The 21,606-nt window shown below is 36.3% G+C and overlaps 1 protein-coding gene across 13 annotated transcripts in view; it reads left to right on the top strand.

Moving 5' to 3' along the window:
* Positions 1 to 16,760, top strand: part of LOC5570867 (G protein alpha o subunit) — a 312,336-nt gene extending 295,576 nt beyond the window's left edge. For all 13 annotated transcript variants that reach the window (XM_021843959.1, XM_021843954.1, XM_021843951.1 and 10 more), the window contains exons 8-9: positions 11,915 to 12,068; positions 12,133 to 16,760. In XM_021843959.1, coding sequence (XP_021699651.1) covers positions 11,915 to 12,068; positions 12,133 to 12,320 — 342 coding nt within the window. In that variant the 3' untranslated portion in view covers positions 12,321 to 16,760. The remainder of the gene's footprint in view (positions 1 to 11,914; positions 12,069 to 12,132) is intronic.
* The last annotated feature ends 4,846 nt before the right edge of the window (positions 16,761 to 21,606 follow it).

Raw genomic sequence — 21,606 nt, 5'->3', positions numbered from 1 at the left:
TATCATCAGAGTTTGTAATACTTTCGATGCGGAAAAGTTATTTTTTGATGGTTTAGAGAATTGTTGTATTTTGCCATATAGAAGAAACGACGAATTTTGTATGGAGACTGCAAGCATGTTGAAAAAATCGGTTTAATCGAAATTTAATCGCGCAATTTCAATCAAATTATGCCTGAAATGAAAGTTCAAGTTCTATTTTGCATGTTTGGTGGATTAGATTATAAAAAAGTTTGATAAATTGTACTTTAAATTTCATGTAAACTTTAATAAAACCAGTGTTTTATACAACTTTGGCGACCTGTAGCTAAAAATTGTGACTTGCTGGAGCATTTCTGAGAATGGCACCAGATTAAGCAACCCCAAATCTACTAGAGACACATAATTTGATCCTTGAGACACGCAAAAATGTCATTTTTGTTACGCTGTGTTATACAGCGAAACAAAACACAGTTTTGCTTATCTTAAGGATCAAATAATGTGTCTTATGTAGATTTGGGGTTTCTCAACCTGGTGCCGTTCTCAGAAATGTTCCAGCACGTCACAGTTTTGAGCTATATGTCCCCAAAGTTGTGTAAAACACTAGTTTTATTGATGTTAACATGAAATTTAGAGTATCATTTATCAAACTTTTTAGTTTTCATTTAAGATATAATTTGGTTTAAATTGCACGATAAAGCTAAGATTAAATCAACTTTTTTTTAAAAACGCTTGCAGTCTTCTTACAAAATTCTTTGTTTCTCTTGTATGGTAAAATACAAAACTTGTCTAGAGTCTCACAAAATAATTTTTGATCATCGAAAATATTATGAACTTTTTTGATAAGTGATGTTTAACACATGAAGTTTGAATTCTGTGGCAAATTAAGCAAAAAAAATTGATTTACTAGCTGGCAAACTTGATTGCAAGTTCACTGAAATCATCGAATTCTGCATTTTCAACAGCAAACATCTTAAAATCTAGACGTGCTCTGATATTTTCGAAAACGGCAATAAATTAAGAAACCCTAAGTTAAGTAAATAGTGGTATATTGATTCTTGGGACAAGAAATTGCTCCGCAGTGTTACATTTCACAGTGGTCCAGGAATCAGTTTTACGCGGAAAGATGCATTTTGAGCTTTAGAATGAAACATTAGACAAAAACGGTCTTCTACAAAGTTGTTTGTATTAGTTAAGCCCTTTGTTTGGTGTTATTGAAAATTAGGGTGAACCACATTTTCATAGAAATTGTGTAACTAACTTTCTTATTTGTAGAAATTATACTATACATGCTTCAGCAAAGTTGTAGACCATTCAATTTCAAGCAACTTTGCCAAAAAAAGTTTTTTTGTATCTCTTAAATTGACTGATTTAGAGCTTTTTTCCTGCAGTGACATAGGGTGGTCCGAACAAAACTGGTTTTCTGGCTCTAGAGTTTTCAATTCAAATTCCTCATCAAAGTAGTCTATGAAACACTTTTAGAGTTTTGAAAAATGCGTAATTTGGTGAGTGAAGAAACTCGCTATCTTCTTCCGTTTAGGAGTTATTGTTGTTTTTCTCTCAAAAACATGCCTACTTTGATTGTGAATATCTCTGATTGAGGCAAACATAAAAAATATCTTTTGACGGCATTCAAAAGGCAAAATTAAATTGTATATCATATCAAAAAATTACAGATGTGTTATTTTTGTAACTCTAATAAAATGCCTTGAAAAACAAAGGATTTTAAGCAGAAAAACTTTAATAACTTTTGAACTAAAATAGATATCATCAATATTTTTGCACGAAAATTTGCGTTTTGTTAAGTTCTAAAAGTCATTCATAGACCGCTTTGACGAGAAATCTGAAATAAGAAAGATAGGGCTTTAAAACTATTTTAAAGATGTTCATAGTATGTATTTCTTTATTATTTTGCATTTTGAGCATGAAAATGAAATTTTAGACAAAAATGATCTTCTACAAAAGTGTTTCTCAAAATGTAAACTTTCATACTGTGTCATTTGAAACTAGGGTGGTCCACAATATCACACATATCATATAATCAACTTTTTTATTTGCAAAAATACTGGTATATGCTCTTAGGCAAAGCGGTAGAACTTGAAATTTTGATCAACTTTGCAAAAAAAAGTTTTTCTGTAGCTCAAAATTTGACCAATCTAGAGCATTTTTTCTCAATCATCGCAGGGTGGGCCAACAAAAATAAGTTTTTCGACTCTTGTTTTTTAAATATTATTTTCTCGTCAAAGTTGTCTATGAACGACTTTTAGAACTTAACAAAACGCAAATTTTCATGCAAAAAGATTGCTGATATCTATTTTAGTTCAAAAATTATTAAAGTGTTTGTGATAAAAAATATTTGACTTTCAAGTCGTTTTATTAAAGTTACAAAAATAACACATCTGTAATTTTTTGATATAATATTCAATTTTATTTTGTCTTTCGAACGCCGTCAAAAGATATTTTTTATGTTTGCCCCAATCAGAGATATTCACAATCAAATTAGGCATGTTTTTGAGAGATAATTAACAATAACTCCTAAACGGAAGGAGATAGCGAGTTTCTTCACTCACCAAATTACGCATTTTTCAAAGCTCTAAAAGTGTTTCATAGACTACTTTGATGAGAAATTTGAATTGAAAACTCTAGAGCCAGAAAACCAGTTTTGTTCGGACCACCCTATGTCACCGTAGGAAAAAAGCTCTAAATCGGTCAATTTAAGAGATACAAAAAAACTTTTTTTGGCAAAGTTGCTTGAAATTGAATGGTCTACAACTTTGCTGAAGCATGTATAATATAATTTCTACAAATAAGAAAGTTAGTCTCACAATTTCTATGAAAATGTGGTCCACCCTAATTTTCAATAACACCAAACAAAGGGCTTAACTAATACAAACAACTTTGTAGAAGACCGTTTTTGTCTAATGTTTCATTCTAAATCTCAAAATGCATCTTTCCGCGTAAAACTGATTCCTGGACCATAGTGCATTTGAGGTAAAAAAATCAAAAGTCTAAAACATAGGTTCCAGCAAACGATTTTTTATTGATTTAGTCATCATAGTTTTTGCAGCTTTTAAATATTTATGTTCGCAAAAGTCCCCATTTTTTGTTCAGCTTTGGAGCACGAAATAGAAGATCATCTTTCCAATCACGCCACACTTTGCACGTTATGGCTCAAAACAAAACGAAAAACAACTAAAAGGTGCAATTCACTAGACGTTTGATGTGGTGGCGCATTACTATAAAATTTCCGGTTCAAATATTTGGGAAATGGCATGTCGTTAACTCTTCCATTTAAAAAATGGTTTACGCCGTATGAAACAACCCTTATCGGCAAAAACTGTAGTTAATTAAATAGCGAACATATTTTATACGGCGCTGTCAGGATGCAGTAATCATCCAATAGTGCGGGCATAGGCGTATATGTACTGCAATCACACCTAGGGTGGGGGTATGCCCCTTGCGTATTGAAGATACATTTTTAGCACAAAAAATATTTATAAGATCATAAACTTATTGCTTGGTAAACTTTGCGTCCATGACTTATTTTTACAACAATAAATAGCTCTAATTTCCATAATTTTCAGCCGATTTCCATAAAATTTTGACACAACACTATTCAAGTTTAAGTGACCTGTAGTGGAAACCTCAGTTGGACGGTCGATTCCGGATTTATAAGGATGTTTCGTGGGGTCTGTCCAAGGTCATTTGAGACATTTCCATAATTATTTGCACGGATCGAATAAAACTATAGTGTTTGTAACTGAATCATAAACCATAAGTATACTTCAACTCTTTCAACTTATTTGGAATCATTATGGTCAGTTCCGGATTCCATGGAACTAGTTCATGGGGCATCAGTTGGGGACCATAATTTAATCAGCACAAACCATCAGTATTGATAGACTCACACTCAAATTTCAATCAATACGCTCTCCAGTGAGCAAAATCATTAGAGATCTGCTTCGCAAATCTCACGCTTGAGATTTTGATGCAAAATCAACTCAAACCGTAAAAAATGATTCAGTCGCAAAACCCGTTAAAAACTCGTGAAACCCCAATGTTGATGTTTACGTTAGAAAGAATTACTATAATTTTACCAGACTAACAAGAAATTATTGCCGTGTGTGAGTAAACTGTGGAAATACGAGACAATGAGTCAAAAAGGTGAGCCAACTCATCCATGATTTTTTTACTACTGAGTTGCGTGATTGACAACTCACGCATAAAAAATCTCAAGCGTGAGTTGTGAGAAATTGAGTTTTTCACAACACTACAAACCATATCATGCGTCACATCAATGTTCAAGATTTTACAACCGAATTGTAATACAATGCATATTGAGGCATGCATATTGTATGTAACATAGGGCCATCTACAAGTACTTCCGAAATATCCTGAAAAGGATATCAATCGACACATCGATGTTCAAGATTTTTCGCCAGGAGTATAATATGATGTAAATTGAATAATTTCTTTCAACATAGGGTTATTTACAAGTACGCCGGGGTGTTCTGGAGCCGATTCGGGGCATCTGAAAAAGGACATCAATCCAATGATTCTAAACCCTATCATGTGACACATCAATCTTCAGGATCTTTTCATGAAAGAAAATTCCTTTACTTCCTTGGGCAAAGAGTATCATCGTACCTCCATGGTCTTGGAATCGGCTCCAGAACATCCCGGAAGTACCGTAAACCGGGGTAACTTTGATAGTACGTGACCCACCACATTCTATTTATTTAGTTAACATCTAAACAGACAACACTGAATCAACAATTTCACGCCACAATACTCGGTTGGTGGCCGCATCTCTCCATACTCGGTTCTGCCCCACGCTCGCCAAATCGATACGCATTTCATCCGTCCACCTAGGTCGTTGCGCTCCACGTCTTCTTGTACCAACCGGATCCGAAGCGAACACCATCTTGGCGGGGTTGCTGTCCGGCATTCTTGCAACATGCCCTGCCCATCGTATCCTTCCAGCTTTGGCCACCTTCTGGATACTGGGTTCGCCGTAGAGATGGGCGAGCTCGTGGTTAATCCTTCGCCGCCACACACAGTTTTCCTGCACACCACCAAAGATCGTCCTAAGCACCCGACGTTCGAAGACTTCAAGTGCTTGCAAGTCCTCGAGCATCGTCCACGGAGTGCTTTGTGAAGCCCAAGCAGGACAGTTCGGTTTTGCGTCCTCCGATTGATTTTGCTGACGGATTCGCGCGTATTTTCGTTGCCGGAGATTTTTTTTTTCCCTGTTTTGGAGCGTCTTGCTGGGTAGTGCTTTGTGAAGCCCAAGCAGGACAGTTCGGTTTTGCGTCGTCCGCTTGATTTTGCTGACGGATTCGCGCGTATTTTCGTTGCCGGAGAATTGTTTACCCTGTTTTGCAGCGTCTTGCTGGGTAGTGTTTTGTGAAGCCCAAGTAGGACAGTTCGGTTTTGCGTCGTCTGATTGACTTTGCTGACGGATTCGCGCGTGTTTTCGTCACCGGAGAATTTTTTTTTCTCTGTTTTGGAGCGTCTTGCTGGGTAGGTATTTGGGAAGGCCCAAGCAAGACGGTTTGTTTTCGGGACGCCAAGAAGTTTTGCTGTCAGTGTCAGTTTTGTGTTCAGTCGAGAATGGATTACCAACTTGTGAGTTCGTTTCATGCTTATGATAACACATTTTTTCTTGAAAGCGTAACGTAATATTCAAACAAACTTTGTATGGTTCGTCACTATAAGTGTCGGCATTATGCTTTTTTCTTATATAACTTCGATATACATATATTTTTCTCTTTTTGACATTATTAAAAATTATCTCTTGAATTGTTCGACATTGTGAATGTTGACGTATTTTCTAAAACTTCTATTATATCGAGACAAAATGCACAGTAATACTCATATGTAATTTTCAAACAAACTTTGTGTGGTTCGTCACTACAAGTGTCGGCATTATTCCTGTTTCATTTAATTTAAAATATATAACGTCTTTTGAATTGTTCGACATTATATATGTTGACGTATTTTTTTCAAAAACTTCTCGAGACAAAAATACAAAACTAGCTTTAAATACAAGTCGTATATTTCCCCCTTGTCCATGGATCGCATCACCGACCAGAGGTGACTCCCAGATCTCTTCCTCCCTCACTATCTGTTTCTGTTCGGGATGAACCACTGCGACCAGTTTTCTTTGATCTTTTGTGGTATACCCGTGTCTTTTGTTTAGTGCATGTCGTTCTACTCCATTACTATTGAGAAATAATGAAGTAGTCGTTTTTTATACAAATATCATTCTTTACCATTTTGCATAGAGCCTCTTTAGAAAAAGATACCGCTATTTATACCTTTTGGAGAAAACAGTTTGTCACCATTAAACTCTCAAAAGCGCACCCCTTAATCAGGTTCGGCCAGTAAGCTGGTGGAATGATACTGATTTTGACCATGCATCGGTACTCTAGCGTATCAAATTATTGCTTCTACTTATAAGGTTCAAAGTCGTTTTTTGAAACTGTGAACAGGTTTCATCGCATGAGACATTTAGATTCCTTGAAACAAAAAGCTTATTTTAGAAGTTAAGAGGTCTGCTACTCCACTGATTCGGAATCGTTTCCCTCCTAGATATCGAAAGATAAACTCTTGAACTTGGAAAGAAATTGTCTCATGCGTTGAAACCAACCTCAGATGCTGATTGAGCTATTTTTCCACTTCGACCTCCTCATCATCTAGAACAAATAGGTGGGTCTTAGTGGCTTGTTACTCTCTTATACTCTGCCGACCGTAACTAATAAGTATTCACAAGAACAGATACAGCAAGAGTACAATTTGGTAGATCTTACCCCGTAACGCACCTCGAAAAGGTGATGTACCCGCGTTACGGTCCCTCACTAATAAACACCCTTCCCGTGGTGATTGTGGAGATGCAGAGGTATTCTCGGTCTCTAGAAGCAACAATCATTACACCCTAACATTCCTTCCCCATCCCAACTGACTGTAAGGACTTGGCCGGCGCCGTTATTGATCAATAATATTAGATCTGCTAAAATTGCACTTCGAGGGTAAGCGGAAACTCCCATCCCTTATTCATTTGGATCGTAGTGCAATTCTTACCAGTTCCGATCAATCACGGAGTAGCAACCATTGACATGTACAGTCAGTCTATGCTATGCTATGCTATGCTTGCAAGTCCTCGAGCATCGTCCACGTTTCATGCCCTTAGAGGACTACCGGTCTTATGAGCGTTTTGTACATGATACATTTGGTGCGGGTATGAATCTATTTTAGCCACAGCTTCTTGTGGAAGCCATGCTAGGCCCGACTTCCACTGATGATGTGCTTCCGTATTTCACGGCTAACGTTATTGTCAGCCGTCAGCAAGGATCCAAGGTAGACGAACTCGTCGACCACCTCGAACGTATCCCAGTCTATCGTAACACTGCTATCTAGATGAGCCCTGCCGCGCTCGGCCCAACCAGCTAGCATGTACTTTGTCTTAGTCGCATTCACCACCAGTCCAACTTTTGCTGCCTTGCGTTTCAGGCGGGTATACAGGTCTGCTACCTTTTCAAATGTTCGGCTAACAATGTTCATATCATCCGCGAAGCAAACAAATTGACTGGATCTCGTAAAAATCGTACCCCGCCTGTTGAGCCCGGCTCTCTACATAACACCTTCTAGTGCAATATTGAACAATAGGCACGAAAGTCCATCACCTTGTCGTAGTCCCAGGCGGGACCCAAACGACCTGGAGTGTTCGCCTAAAACCTTCACACAATTTTGCACACCTACTATCGTCGCTCTTATCAGTCTGGAGTTGAGAGATTTACAGTTCACCGTACCGAGCTTCCAATCGCTAGTCCCTTTACGTCGCTGTGGTCTTCGCCGATTGTCCCGGTTCGTATTCTCCCGTTGATTATTTGTTGCTTGATTTTTTATGGCTGGCCTGCAGAGCCTGACACCAACCCCCTAGACTTCCGGAGGGCCATTCCTCCTAAATGTTCGGAGGACCATAGTGCGTAGTTTAGCTTAGACTCCTTCTCTCATTAAGTGCGCATCGTACCTTCGTGCTGTGCATACACGAGTTCTCTCTGCTCTTGGAAGTTTTCTTAAAAACTACCTAAAGCAATAAAACAGTATTTTTCAGAGCTACATAAACAGTACTTTTCAGTGCTAAAATTAAAAACGGTACTTTTCAGTGCTGCTAAAACAGTACTTTTCAGTACTATTTTCTACTATTGATCCCTTTCGATCCTTGTTTGGACCCGTGCCTTCGATTTTTCGTTGGACCCGTTGGCGAAAGCTAGCGGTGGTAATCCTTCTTGGACACCGTCTTGGGAAAAAACCTCTCGAAGGTCACGTCTTATTAACTAAACATGGTATCAACAACTAACAAAAGGAAAGGTGAATCTCTGAATTCACTACTTCCTTCCAAAAAAGTGGGTTTTAAAACTGTCACTACACGTGGCAAGAATGGAAGAAAGGACGCTTCCCCGGAATGCGAACTTTCTTCCAAGGGGGAAATGAATAATTGTATCGAAATGAGCAATCAGTTCGATGCTCTAGACAAATTTTCCGAACACCAAATCGAAGCAGCCTCTAGCCCAGGCTCTTTGGTTCAAGTGAGGAAGCAAAGAGTGCCGCCTATCGTAGTCAGTTGTTCCGAATTTGGGGGATTTAGGCAGGAGATCTTGAACTCCATTAGGGAAATCAAGGTTTCCTTCCAAATCGCAAAGAAAGGAGACTGTCGGAAACTCTTAAAGATCGCAAACTTCTTCTCAAACATCTTGAAGAGAAGAAGCACATATTTTTTACTTATGACGACAAAACTGAACGTTTGTTCAAAGTTGTCTTGGAAGGTCTCTCAAGTGACTATAAATCACCTGAAGAGATCAAAAATTGAATAAATGATTTACTTGGATTTTCCCCAGTCCAAGTAATCATTATGAAAAAGAGAACCCAATCTGGCATTGTTCGGAAAGAACTTTCTCAAGAATTTTATTTAGTTAACTTTAACAAAAAAGAACTAAATAATATTAAATCTTTAGAAAAAGCAAACCTTTTGTTTGATATCCGTGTGACATGGGAACATTTCCAAAAACCTGGAGGAAATTACCAGAACCCCACTCAGTGCCGTCGGTGCCAAAAGTGGGATCATGGTACAAAAAATTGTCGCATGGATGCTAAATACATGATTTCCGGAGTTTCTTCTCACGCCAAGGACGTCTGTCCAGTGAAGATATCACCAAGTTCATATGCTCTAATTGCGGGGCTAATCATAAGTCAAATTTTTGAAATTGCCCTTCACGTAAAAGAGTCATTGAGGCTCGTGCCAGGCAGATTGATAATATCCGTTACGATATCGGTCGTTTCCGGAATTTCCCTGGTAGAATATCGAACAATACTCATTTTTCAGTTAACGATCGCTTGATCATGAATCATACCCATTAGGAAGATCATAATCATGCTCATTCAAGAACTAATTTTAATCCGTCGGGTAGCCGTTCGAATCTTTCAATTTCGAATGTATCTACCCGACTAGAGGCTTGTAACAAAAATATAATAAAATTTTATCAGAATATGATATGCATATCATATTATGATATAATTTTGTTAGGCTCCGTCATTCATAGAACATAATAAAACAGAAACATAACATAATGTGTTTTATTTTCCTTTAAGATATTTTTTTGTTCATTTTTAGAAACTTTATAACAACGCATTTCAATAATATACAATATTATCGTATATCGAACAGTATTATAATTTTGATACTTTGTATCAAACATTATAACTTGGTTTGAAATGTTTTTGATAGAATTAAAACACATTTTGTTATGTTTATGTTACTATTCATACACTTTTTGTTATAATTTTAGTTATTTTAACAACATCCTGCATCAAGTTTGTAACAACCTATGTTCGAAAAACACTTATAAAATAATAACATATGCTGATATAATTTTGTTATGTACCCACGGAAAATCCTTTGCCGATATCGTAGCAGAAAATTTGAACTCCTCCCCTGTTCGTACTATGAGTACCCATTCTACTTGTTTCAAATCAAATGGAAAAAACCCTACCGCCAGAGGTAACTCCTACTCCACTTCTTCGTCTACCGAAAATTCTAATGGGAAATCTTCAGATAATGTACCCACTTTCTCAAATTAAAATCAGCTGGGCATGGCATGTTATTCAACGAAACATGTGACGTCTTTGATTTTAATTTGAGAAAGTCTGCGTATAAGCATAGAATTGTAAGATGAAATAAATAAATAAATAAAAATAAATCGTCGAGTCTAGTACACGACACTGAAGACGGCCTTACAGTTGAGGTCGAAATACGCGTATCTGTCAAAGGATACAATCTCTAGTGGAATTAAATGGTATCCCGACTAGAGGCTTGTAACAAAAATATAATAAAATTTTATCAGAATATGATATGCATATCATGTTATAATATAATTTTGTTAGGCTCCGTTATCCATAGAACATAATAAAACAAAAATATAACAAAATGTGTTTTATTTCCCTTCAAGATATTTTTTTGTTCATTTTTAACAACTTTATAACAAAATAATTAGATAGTTATGCATTTCAATAATATACAATATTATCGTACATCAAGCAGTATTATAATTTTGATACTTTGTATCAAACATTATAACTTGGTTTGATATGTTTTTGATATAATTAAAACACATTTTGTTACGTTTATGTTACTATTCATACACTTTTTGTTATAATTTTAGTTATTTTAACAACATCCTGCATCAAGTTTGTAACAACCTATGTTCGAAAAAAAACTTATAACATAATAACATATGCTGATATAATTTTGTTATGTACCCTTAGTGGGGATAGTACTAAATTCGGTTTTTTCATCTACTTAAAAATAAATAAACGATAGAAGGTGATGTGTATGAGTTCGTCTACCTCGAACCATAGCTGATGGCAGTTACTTGAGAAATACGAAGGCGCATCTGTGGAAGTCGTGCCTACTATGGGGTCCAAGATAAACTGCGGCCGAGAAAGATTCAACCCCGCAGCATATGTATCATACACAAAATGCCAATAAGACTGGTGGACCGTTATGGTCATGAAATCAGACCCATGCTAGAGAAGGACCTGCAAGCACTTGGTGCCTTATACCAACGAAGGCTTAGATCCTTCTTTGGCAGAGAGCAGAAGAATAGGGTGTACAAGCTAGCCCAAATCTACAGCGATCCAGTATCCTTAATGTGGCTGTAGCTGTAAAAATAAGCTGGGCATGGCATTTTGTGAGTTTGCCAGATAACACAACCGAGGATGGGAAAAGGCAGCCACGAATCGAGAGGGTCGAAGTATTGTTGGTGAGGATATGCCAAGATAATTGATGCACAATCAAATAAACGCCAAATAAAGTCTTCAAGGCTGTCACCGCGGTGCACCGGTCGTGGATGGACTAGAGCTTCCACAGTTATTAATCGAGAGATTTCTTTCCCTAAGTTGCCATTTTCGCATTCGTATAACGTGTGGCAGGTACAATGATACCCTATGGCCAGGGAAGTCAAGGAAATTTCCGTTACGAAAAGATCCTTCAGCATAGCTTTGCTGTGTAGTCGCGAACTCTAACCACTCAACTAAGGAAGGCCCCACGAGTTAAATTTTTGAATTTACATTAGCAACGAGTTGGGCTTACGAATGTACTGTTCAAAATTGCACTCATATTGCAAAGAAGCACTGTCGCATATGCTTATTGGCTTTGACTTTATTTGAATTGATCGCAGGACACTAAATTAGGATTTCGTTAACTTGAAAAAAGAAATAGTCAGAAAAGGCCTAACTATCATTTCAACCAAAATGAACTGCATGGTTGCAGGTAGAGAAAGAGGCATGTCTAGTGATGTTGGCGCCGCAATTTCCATCTTCCCCTTTGGTTTTATTTTTCCTCGATTTTAACCATCTATTCCCTTTTATCTCGTTCCAGAATCGTATGCAAGAATCGCTAAAACTGTTCGATTCCATCTGCAACAACAAGTGGTTTACCGATACCTCAATCATTCTGTTCTTGAACAAGAAGGATCTGTTCGAGGAAAAAATTCGGAAAAGTCCCCTAACGATCTGCTTCCCTGAGTATACTGGTAGGATAAATAAAAAACTTCATAAGGGACTTTTAGATAACTAACTTTGCTTATTTTTGTACAGGTGGACAAGAATACGGTGAGGCGGCGGCATACATCCAGGCGCAGTTCGAAGCGAAGAACAAATCAACTTCGAAGGAAATCTACTGTCACATGACCTGTGCAACGGATACCAACAATATCCAGTTTGTGTTCGACGCTGTTACCGATGTTATCATAGCCAATAATCTGCGGGGTTGTGGTCTGTACTAAAAGGGGGTCCCAGCAACTGGACCACGGTTTGAGAGCAAACCTTCTGTTTTTGTTTCTTTGTTTTTGTATTATTATGTATTGATTGGATGAAGGGCCTGAAGGACGGGCGGTATTTATTACAAATTTGACTATAAATATTACAAAGTATATAGAATCCCACAAACAAAAGGAAAAGTTTATATTAGGAAGGAGCTAGGCAAGTCAGATAGAGAACAGACAATTTTTGAGTGGTCTCATTGCGCAAGAACGAAGAACAAAAGAATGAGCTTGAGTGTCTTGAATTTAGTAGGACACAGATGCGATAGCAGATGAGATTACTACGGAGCGAGAGGAACGTCGTTAATTGAGGAGAAATGCAAAAAAGGTATGAATATCAGTGTTCACAAAAACTTACATATTTCAGTATATCTTTTCGATTAATTGCAATCAAATACAGAAACCCCACATTCACGCGTACACGCTCTTATTCAAATCATTGAGGACTAGAAGCGTGTCGTCATTGCTGCAAATTGTAAAATGGGATGACTTTCTATCCCTATTTATTTGGAGCAGCTAGGAATGAAATAATCATTAAAATCACATTAAATTCACTTGAGCGCTCATTATAATTAAAATTACAAACCATAATTAACTTATACCCAGAAAAAAAAACGTACTCATACAAGAACCAATTTTCTCGTACAAGTATTCGCATAAATCAGAGCTACATTTGTATTTTTATAAGTCTTTATCTCGGAAGAATGGTTTATTTATTTTATACATTATACCTAAACACATGACGAGTAATGGATCTACATTTCTATTTATATTTATTTTAGTGAGTAATTTAAAAAGCCATGAACGTTTGGTTTTAGCACAAAGTATTGTAACGCTTTTGACGGTAATCCTACTAGAAAACGTGAATAGCAGAAAGTTACGGGATTTGATCAAAGCAAACCGCGGAGGCACAAACGCAATCGAATCGCTCTAAAATGCAGCATGCCATGCCATAAAAAAACCTTCGTTTTTTTTTTTAATTATTACGTAAGCGTTGCAATATGGTTCTTTATAATAGTGTAAATAGCTTTATAATTTTATATCAAATAGCCATCAAGAATACCCAAAGATAGGAGGACGGAAGTAGAGAAAATTATACTTAAAATCAAACAAACAAAATAATTTATTACATGCATGACATGGTCATTTCGCTTTTGCTTTCATACTTCTTAGGTAATGCTTCGACTTATAAAGCGTCAACTAAATATCATGTGGTAGTTTGGGTTAACCGATTCAGTGACACACATTCCTAGAATGCTTTTTCGTTTATGTAAAAACAAATCTGTTAACGGCGTCAACTGAAACAAACTATCTACAGAACATTTTCACCGAGACAATTCAATCAACTCGAGTACAAAAGAATATGAGATGTTAAAGAAAGTATTATGCTTCAAACATTCCTCGGTCGCCTCGCGGCCATTGGAATTTGAAAACAATCCATCAAAAATTTGAACAGGGATGTAAATGATGGCAGTGCATTTGGAAGAACTTTTGGTACGCTTTGATTCACTTCTTGATACCATGTGGTGGTGGTTTTGTTTCCCATTTCGAATATTACTGCACCATAGGATTAGATGAAAGAAATCATAGCCCTTTTTGATGCTTCTGGAAACTTTACTCTATTTTTATATTGTTCTTGGAACATTGAAGAATACTTCCCGTGTCAACTTTAAGGATGATTTTGTTTTACACTAATAACGTCAAAATTCATTGTAAGTACAGTTCCAACAGTAGCATTTGACGTCATGATACTGATGACACTGTTTTTGAATAAAAAATGACGGTTGACTTGCTACTCAAATTTTGTGAGTGTAAACTTTGTTGTACACTATAAATTAAATACAAAAATGTTACTCTTTTCAAACTTATTCGCATCACAAATTGAATAGCAATTTAGCTAAATATTTACCAAACAAATGTCGAGCTAACGAGTTTCAGATGATGAAATGCAAAATTTGTCGATTGTTTAAGATGCTGAAAAGGTAAGAGTGCCTAATTTCTCATTCTCTGACGAAGATCTAGTAGGCACATCATTTATGGAAACAATAGAAATGTTAGAAACTTATGCTAACAAACTTATGTACAATTTGTTTTACTTAGCAACGCACAACCAATTTGTAATCTATTTGATTTACCCTAGCATTCATTAACCCAGAATACAGTTTAGAAAAATGAGATCACGACTCAAGATGACACAATTAACATAAAAATTGAGAAAGAAGGAAAACCATGACATCATTTGTGCCAATTTTGTAGGGGAAATGTATGGATTAAACTAGATTTTGTACGCTAGTACTCACCCGCAAGCTCTACTTATGGTTCCCGTAGAAACAAGCCAACTGTAGCGCTCATTTTAGACAAGGGTTGCTATGATCGAACCCTTCATAAGAAATTCATTTGTAGTTTCAGTTCGAGAAAGCAACAACCATGTCGAGCATCAAATGTATAGCCCATAAAAGAAACAAACCCCGATATAAAAAGACCAAAACAATATTTAAGAAAACAAGAATAATAACTTCGTACAAATGAAAACATGTGTTAGCTATCAACCGTAAGATGTAATCTCTATTTTTTCTAAACTGTTATATTGTGTTGTTAGAGTCGTTCGTAAATTTATCAGCTTTAATTATTGGTTTCAACTAATTTTGACAATCGCCCTAGTTCAATTGTTGGTTCAATTCAAGTGCAACGTCGTGCCCATGTTTTGCATCTCAAATCAGTTTCCTTTAACAATCTATGCAGCTTTTCGCGAACTTAAAATCGAGCCTTCACTGTATTTTTTGACCCACAGTGCCATGGAAGTTGAATAGGACCGCTATTCAACTTTTATACAACAAACATGGTTTTTTGAGATATTCTCCTTCTTTTCATTCCTCAATCATAGAGAAATCAAACGAAGGTGAATAAATACTCAACTGAAATGCCTCGAAAATTGCAGTGACTGGCCTAACTAATTCGACTTCTTCTGCCGCATACAGCCGATTAAAGAGACACATCGTGCGATAGGCAAATCACTAACCTTTCCCAAATTTCTCAAATCAATCATCAATATAGGTAATTGCAAAAATGCTACCACTAACCCAAAATTGAACTCTAGTCATCGCAGCTACCAAACCTTTACTTGCGGCAAACAAATGAAAATGGCGCAACTAAAACAACTAGTTTTATTTTCGTCTAAGGAAACACAGATTCGTGTATTTTATAAACCAATGTCATGAAGCACAAAACCAATGCTTTCGCGTTAAAGTTATCATTTAAGACTTCGTACTTTCGCCAAAAAAAAAAACTTCACTGTTCACTAAAACTTTGACCTACTATCTAAAAGTCCGAAGATGGTAATCTTGCGCATTTAGCTAAATAATATAAAATCCATTCAAAGCGTAATTTCCAAATAATGCTGCTATTATAAAACAAAATTGAAAACTAATACAAGTTAGTATATATTTGACGAAATATATCCGCTTACAAAATATTATTAGTATATTTTTTGAAAAACAAAAAATAAGTAGTAGAAAGAACGAGAAAATAAAACATAGTTTTAGTAGCATAAGTAAGCAAGTCATTACAAAAAGAAACACTATTAAGCGATTGAAAGGAAAAATCTAGCATAGCACTGTAAAGTAAATTACAGAGAATGAACTTCAAACCTCCAACAACAACAAAACTAATATCAAACAACATCATCTCCAAATCAAAGAGATCAACAATAAGGCGATTCATATGAGGCAAATTACCCGTGAACAAAAATCAGGCCCTAAAGCACTGAGCCCGTTGGATCCAGAAAAAATCCCAACGGGATGCAGAACAAAAATTCTAGTTAAGATGGTAATAAATGAAAAAAATAGAACAACCAACGTTTAATCGTAAAACCAAGTTGTCGATGCACTATTTAAAACAAAGGAAATAAATGAGACAGAAATACGTTTAGCGAACAAAGCAAAACTTAACAACGTAGTCAAACTCGGAAGTTGAAAAGAAACAAAGCATTTAGTTATAAAATCAAACAAATAAGAGAACAAAAACCAATCGCACGAAAGCGATTAAAATCAACAAGAGAAAAGCAACAGAACTAGACATTCATCACCATTGCATTATTATTAAAACAAAACATATGTATCGCAGATAACGAGTCGAAAGAATTAAATCATATACTTTTTTCTTTTTGAAAAGGGCAAACATTGTTAACTAAGAAAAACCAAAAAAAAAACAAACAGCAGGCAAACAAAAAAAAAACGATGAAGCGATCATAAGCTATTTATTGCTACAAACCAGTAATATAGTACTAATTGGTAAGAAAAATAGTTCTGACAACAACAACCAAAATCCAATGTAATGAAAGTAAGTAAATTAGTAAACAAAACCAGCTACTTGAGGCATCACTCTGTACGAAATGAAGGCAAACCAGAAACACAATAGTGAAATAAAACACAGAAAAAAAAACAACATGAGAGGAAAACAGCAAAGGTAAAATATATATTTAACTTAATGTGTATGTAATTTTATGTGTGATGTAAAAAATCGGAACAAATAAATGCGTTTTAGCCACTAAAGTCATTAAACTAACTGAAATACAAGTTGTAAAGGTTATTGTTTATTACATCCATCTCCATAGGCGTTGAATTTGCATCACCGGAAGGGCAAACGACTTCAAAGGCATTATTTAGCAATTTCTTACAGAATATTTTTCAGAAGCGAACTGGCCTTGGGCTGAAGTCTTTTTAATGCAGAATGAATGCGAAAATGGCAACTAAGGCAAAGAAAGCTCACAGTCAATACCTGTGGAAGTGATTTTAGAACACTACGCTGAGTAGCCGGCTCTGTCCCAGTGGGGACGTTAATGCCAAGAAGAAGAAGAAATTTTGATATTAGGAATGATTTAAAATTTAAATGATTTGAACCTTAACCCTTTAACGGTCATGGTGTCTGTAGAGCACTATCACTTTTCTACGAATCCAACATAAACTGATTCAGTTCAGTTGTAACGTAGGTATTCGAATAAGATAATAAGTTTTTTTTTTTAACTCTCATTTTACTATTTGATCAAATAGTGTGCCGTTCTGATTCAAATGCCGGACAGCTTTCAATTCCGCACACTCTACTTTGTATAGGAAAGGTTTCACTTGTAATGTTTCAAAATTTGCCGTCCAAAAGTCCCCAATTTCTAGACATATTTTAATAAGAATTTTTCATAGCAATCCATGAAAATTTAGAATACTCGACTAGTTTTGGGAAAGTTGAATTTATAATTTTACTATTTTAGTTTTTATTTTCGTGAGTTGTCCGGAATTCGGAACAAAGTGTCGGTAATATGAAACAAAAGTGAGGTTGCGTCCGGAATAAGGATCATGGAAAGATTACTCTTTTCTATTTATTCAAGGTAATTCAAGCTGCGGAATCCGAATCTTCACCCACCAATCGAAAGTTTAGTGTTTTGAAAGCTTCATAACGCAGAGGTATAATACATTATGTTCCAATTTATATACTTTTTGATCGGTTATACTGCATAGATGCCTTAAGTGTCCGTAAAATCTGGGAGGGAGGCACAGATACTACACACGAAATATGATACAATTTTTTTTCCAAACTGCAAGATAACTCCAGTTTGCCAACGACAATCAAGGCAGGCTTGGTGAAAATCGCTAGTTTTCATTTGTTGTGTACCTTCGATCTTTCTGAACAAATATTGGAAAAAGGCCATAGTTTTCTATGCGTTTAATTTTCAGTTTTATTGAAAATAGTAAAAAGAGCCTCATTCCAATACGTTATATTCAATTAGAATAAACGGTGCTCTCGTGACGTTACTATTGAATGTGCATGAATAGATTCTAATTCGATTTTTGTTACTTTTGATGAAATGCAAAAATATGCTTTGGATAATTACGCGCTTTTATCATGTTTGTCCATTGTTTAAGATCCGGGCTCACAGTGACAGTTCGTGACAGCAAAATCTCGGCTCACTGTGACGTAGAGAAATTTTGTATTGGTTTCTCCCTCCCAGCGTAAAATGAATCAAAACGGTAACTATAGATAAACAATCAAGTAATCATTGGTTTGCAATCAAAACTTTTTTTTTTTTTTTAGATTTCGATAAATTTAAGGAATTATCTACAAGTTTTGTGCAAGCAAATTTTGTTTAAAGCATTTTCTCCCATCAAAAATATTGAAAGAAGTCGTAGGCGGGAAGGAGTTGAGGATCAATAACATTTCAATTCATATAATGAAAGCTCGTCTCATAGTGAAATCTGCAGAGACTTGATTCAAAAGATATTTTCATATTAATTTCGAACGCATTGAAATAGTTTTTTGAAGATTTGGGTATACACTACCTTACCTTGATACCTTGATGGCTACAGCGTAGCGTCACGCAATTGCCGGAAGTATTGTAGCGCTCCATCTTCGTCGGTCTCGAGCGATACTTCTCCAGTTGCCCCGAACGTTTAAGGTCGCCAGGTTCTCTTCCACTGCGTACAGCCAGAGTATACGTGGTCTTCCGCAAAGTCGCATACTTCTACCTGGTCCCTTGCTGACTACTACTATCACAATTCTTTATGCTGACATTCACACTAAGTTACCAGCCCACTGAAGTCTGCCGTATTTCACACGCTTGATAATATTCGCATCTTTGTACCAGGCTTCAAGTGCGGGGGTTTTTTTGTGAGACTCACCAAAAAGAAGCACACGATCATCGGTTTGACGTGCGCTTGAAATTAGACCTCTCTCTTCTCTCTCTTTTCCTGTTTGTCGCATCGCACGTACATAGGAAACCCGAGCGCTGTGCGACTGCATCGTTTGTCGCATTTAGCAATGTGCGAACCACATGCCACCGTAGCGCATGTATCGTCTCATGAGACTTAGCTCATGAGGCTTCCACATGTACACGAGGCAGTTGCGTAAATGTGTATCGCGTCTCCAGTTGAAAGCCGGAATCATCTAAACGCGAACCCCGATTTTTCTCTTAATCTATGCGATGAACCTAACGTCGGGCATAGTGCGCTGGACAGCGGATCTGGTGTGCTACACAGCGTACCTTTTCCGACGTAGCACAGTGTGTTGAATGTATGGAGATGCGGGACAAAAATCAAAGAGGAAGATTAAGCCATTTGAGCACCTTGGTATGGAAGGAAAGTTGTTTCTGATCAAAAGAGCTACAATTTGCGAAAATGACATATGTATAATATACGAATATTCGCAAAACTGTCCCAAGCGCCATTTTTTTTCCAAGAAAAACTTTTTAATTTGTACTTTTATTGCTCATAATGACGTAAGAAGTTATTTGCAAATATGTCTCTTCTCACTCGTAGCTGCAAAAGTGACTAATACACCTTTATGCAACAAAACCACTTTTTTATTTTTCAGTTTTAAATATCAACTTTAAATAAAATGTTTGAAACTACATTTAAAATAAAATTTGAGCATGAATTTGCTATGGATTAATGTCAGGTTGCATAGCGTTGCAAGATTTTCGGATTTTTATCACAAACAACTTATTGTCATACTTGTGCTGGTTAAGGAGTATACCTGAAAATAGTCAAAAATCTCGAAGAGTTGCAGGGAGTTGCAGCTGTATCTTTCAGAACTCTGAGACGACACTCTAAGAAACATGTATGTGCGTGATTTAGGGTGGAACTCGGTGGAACTTTTTTGAATCGATAATCAAAGTTACATATTAGTATTTCACAAGTTTGATTTCATAGCCAACCCAACGTGCCGATTTCTCATATTCAAAGCTAAAATTGGTATCTTATCACATTAAATATATTTTAGCAACCTTCAACAATGTTCTCTTTTAGATTTTGATTGAATAGATTGGGTTGAACACTCTCCTTATTAGTTGACAGGGATGCTGAAAACATGCGACAAACTTTAGTTATTCTGCTACTCTGACAACTGTCTCTTTTGACGCTTATTGTTATAGTGTTTGTGCTTTGTATAGCTTTTAATACTTGTTTCAATTACGGATGATATCTATTAACCCTTGTGGATACTTATTATCGCCGGATAAAATAAATTGAAATTTGATTTTTGTCTATGGAGCAGCGCACTGTGCGTAGCTCCGACACATGGTTTTGGAGAAAATCCGTTTTTCGCGTATCGAAAATTTCGATTTTCAACTGTGTGAATAATAGTATACGGAGAGGACGGCCAATCGGTATTCTAGGAGCATTTTCGGAACGGGAATGTTGTGGAAATCTCCGAAAACACTGTCAATAAGAGTACACTCAGGTTTACTATAAAATGCATTTTTATGACTCGTATTCCTACTACTCGCACTTCTATAAGACACGGATGAGCGTAGCCTGGAACACGGTTATATAAAAAAAACATCTCAATCAGTGAAACTAAAATTTGGCGCCAGTCGTTCAAAATTTGTACTTTTGCAAAGAAAAATCGCCAGAGGTTGCCCAGAGACCGTTAAAATCTCGATAGGTATTTTTACGATTAAGAACATTGTCAAAGACCGCAAAGTAATCCGATCTTTGTGAAAAAAGTTATCAAGCATTTACTATTTGGAAATTTGCCCAATTTTGTTATAAAATATGTGTTCATCAACGTCACCTTGCCAATTGGTTTTCATTGAATAACTTTTTTCAAAAGCGTCGGATTATTTCGCGGTCTTCAGCAATGTTTTTCATCGTAAAAGTACCTATAGAGGGCTATTTATGGAATTTTTATAGAAGACAATTTGTAACTTCTGACGATTTTTCTTAGCAAAAGTTAGTTTTTCCAATGTAAATCCCATACAAACCAGCCGTTCAATGGTGTTAAATTATAGTTTCACTGATCGAGCTAGAATTTTGCACAGTTATTATGGGACCCAAATGCAATCCAAAAAGTGAACTGAAGCGATAATCTGAATTTTGTCCTCACACTCCCAGAAAACCAGAAGTCGCAAGTTCACGTAATAACTCGTTTATTCAAATAAATTACATCAAACCCGCAATACACGGTGGTTGAAATCGTCAGATTGATGAGTTTCCTCGAATAAAATGCTTTTTCTGAGTTCATTTGTACATTTTGTTTCGTCCCGTACACTCGTACAAAGTAAGTCGAATCAATCCGTAGTAGCTGTCAAATCAACATTTATTATCATAAGGTAAGTCCCATAAGATCACAGGTTAGTTCGGTAGAAAATTTATACACTCGCATTGTATGCATCACATAATATATGCACGTCTATTGCCTTCACTTTTGTAGGTAGAAGGCCTTTTCACGACATTTTATAAGTGAAATTTTGCGCATACAAAGCCTC

The sequence above is a fragment of the Aedes aegypti genome, chromosome 2, assembly GCF_002204515.2.
Source record: "Aedes aegypti strain LVP_AGWG chromosome 2, AaegL5.0 Primary Assembly, whole genome shotgun sequence".
Lineage (NCBI taxonomy): Eukaryota > Metazoa > Arthropoda > Insecta > Diptera > Culicidae > Aedes > Aedes aegypti.
The sequence above is the reverse complement of the archived record's forward strand: the minus strand, read 5'-3'. Positions and strand labels throughout refer to the sequence as shown.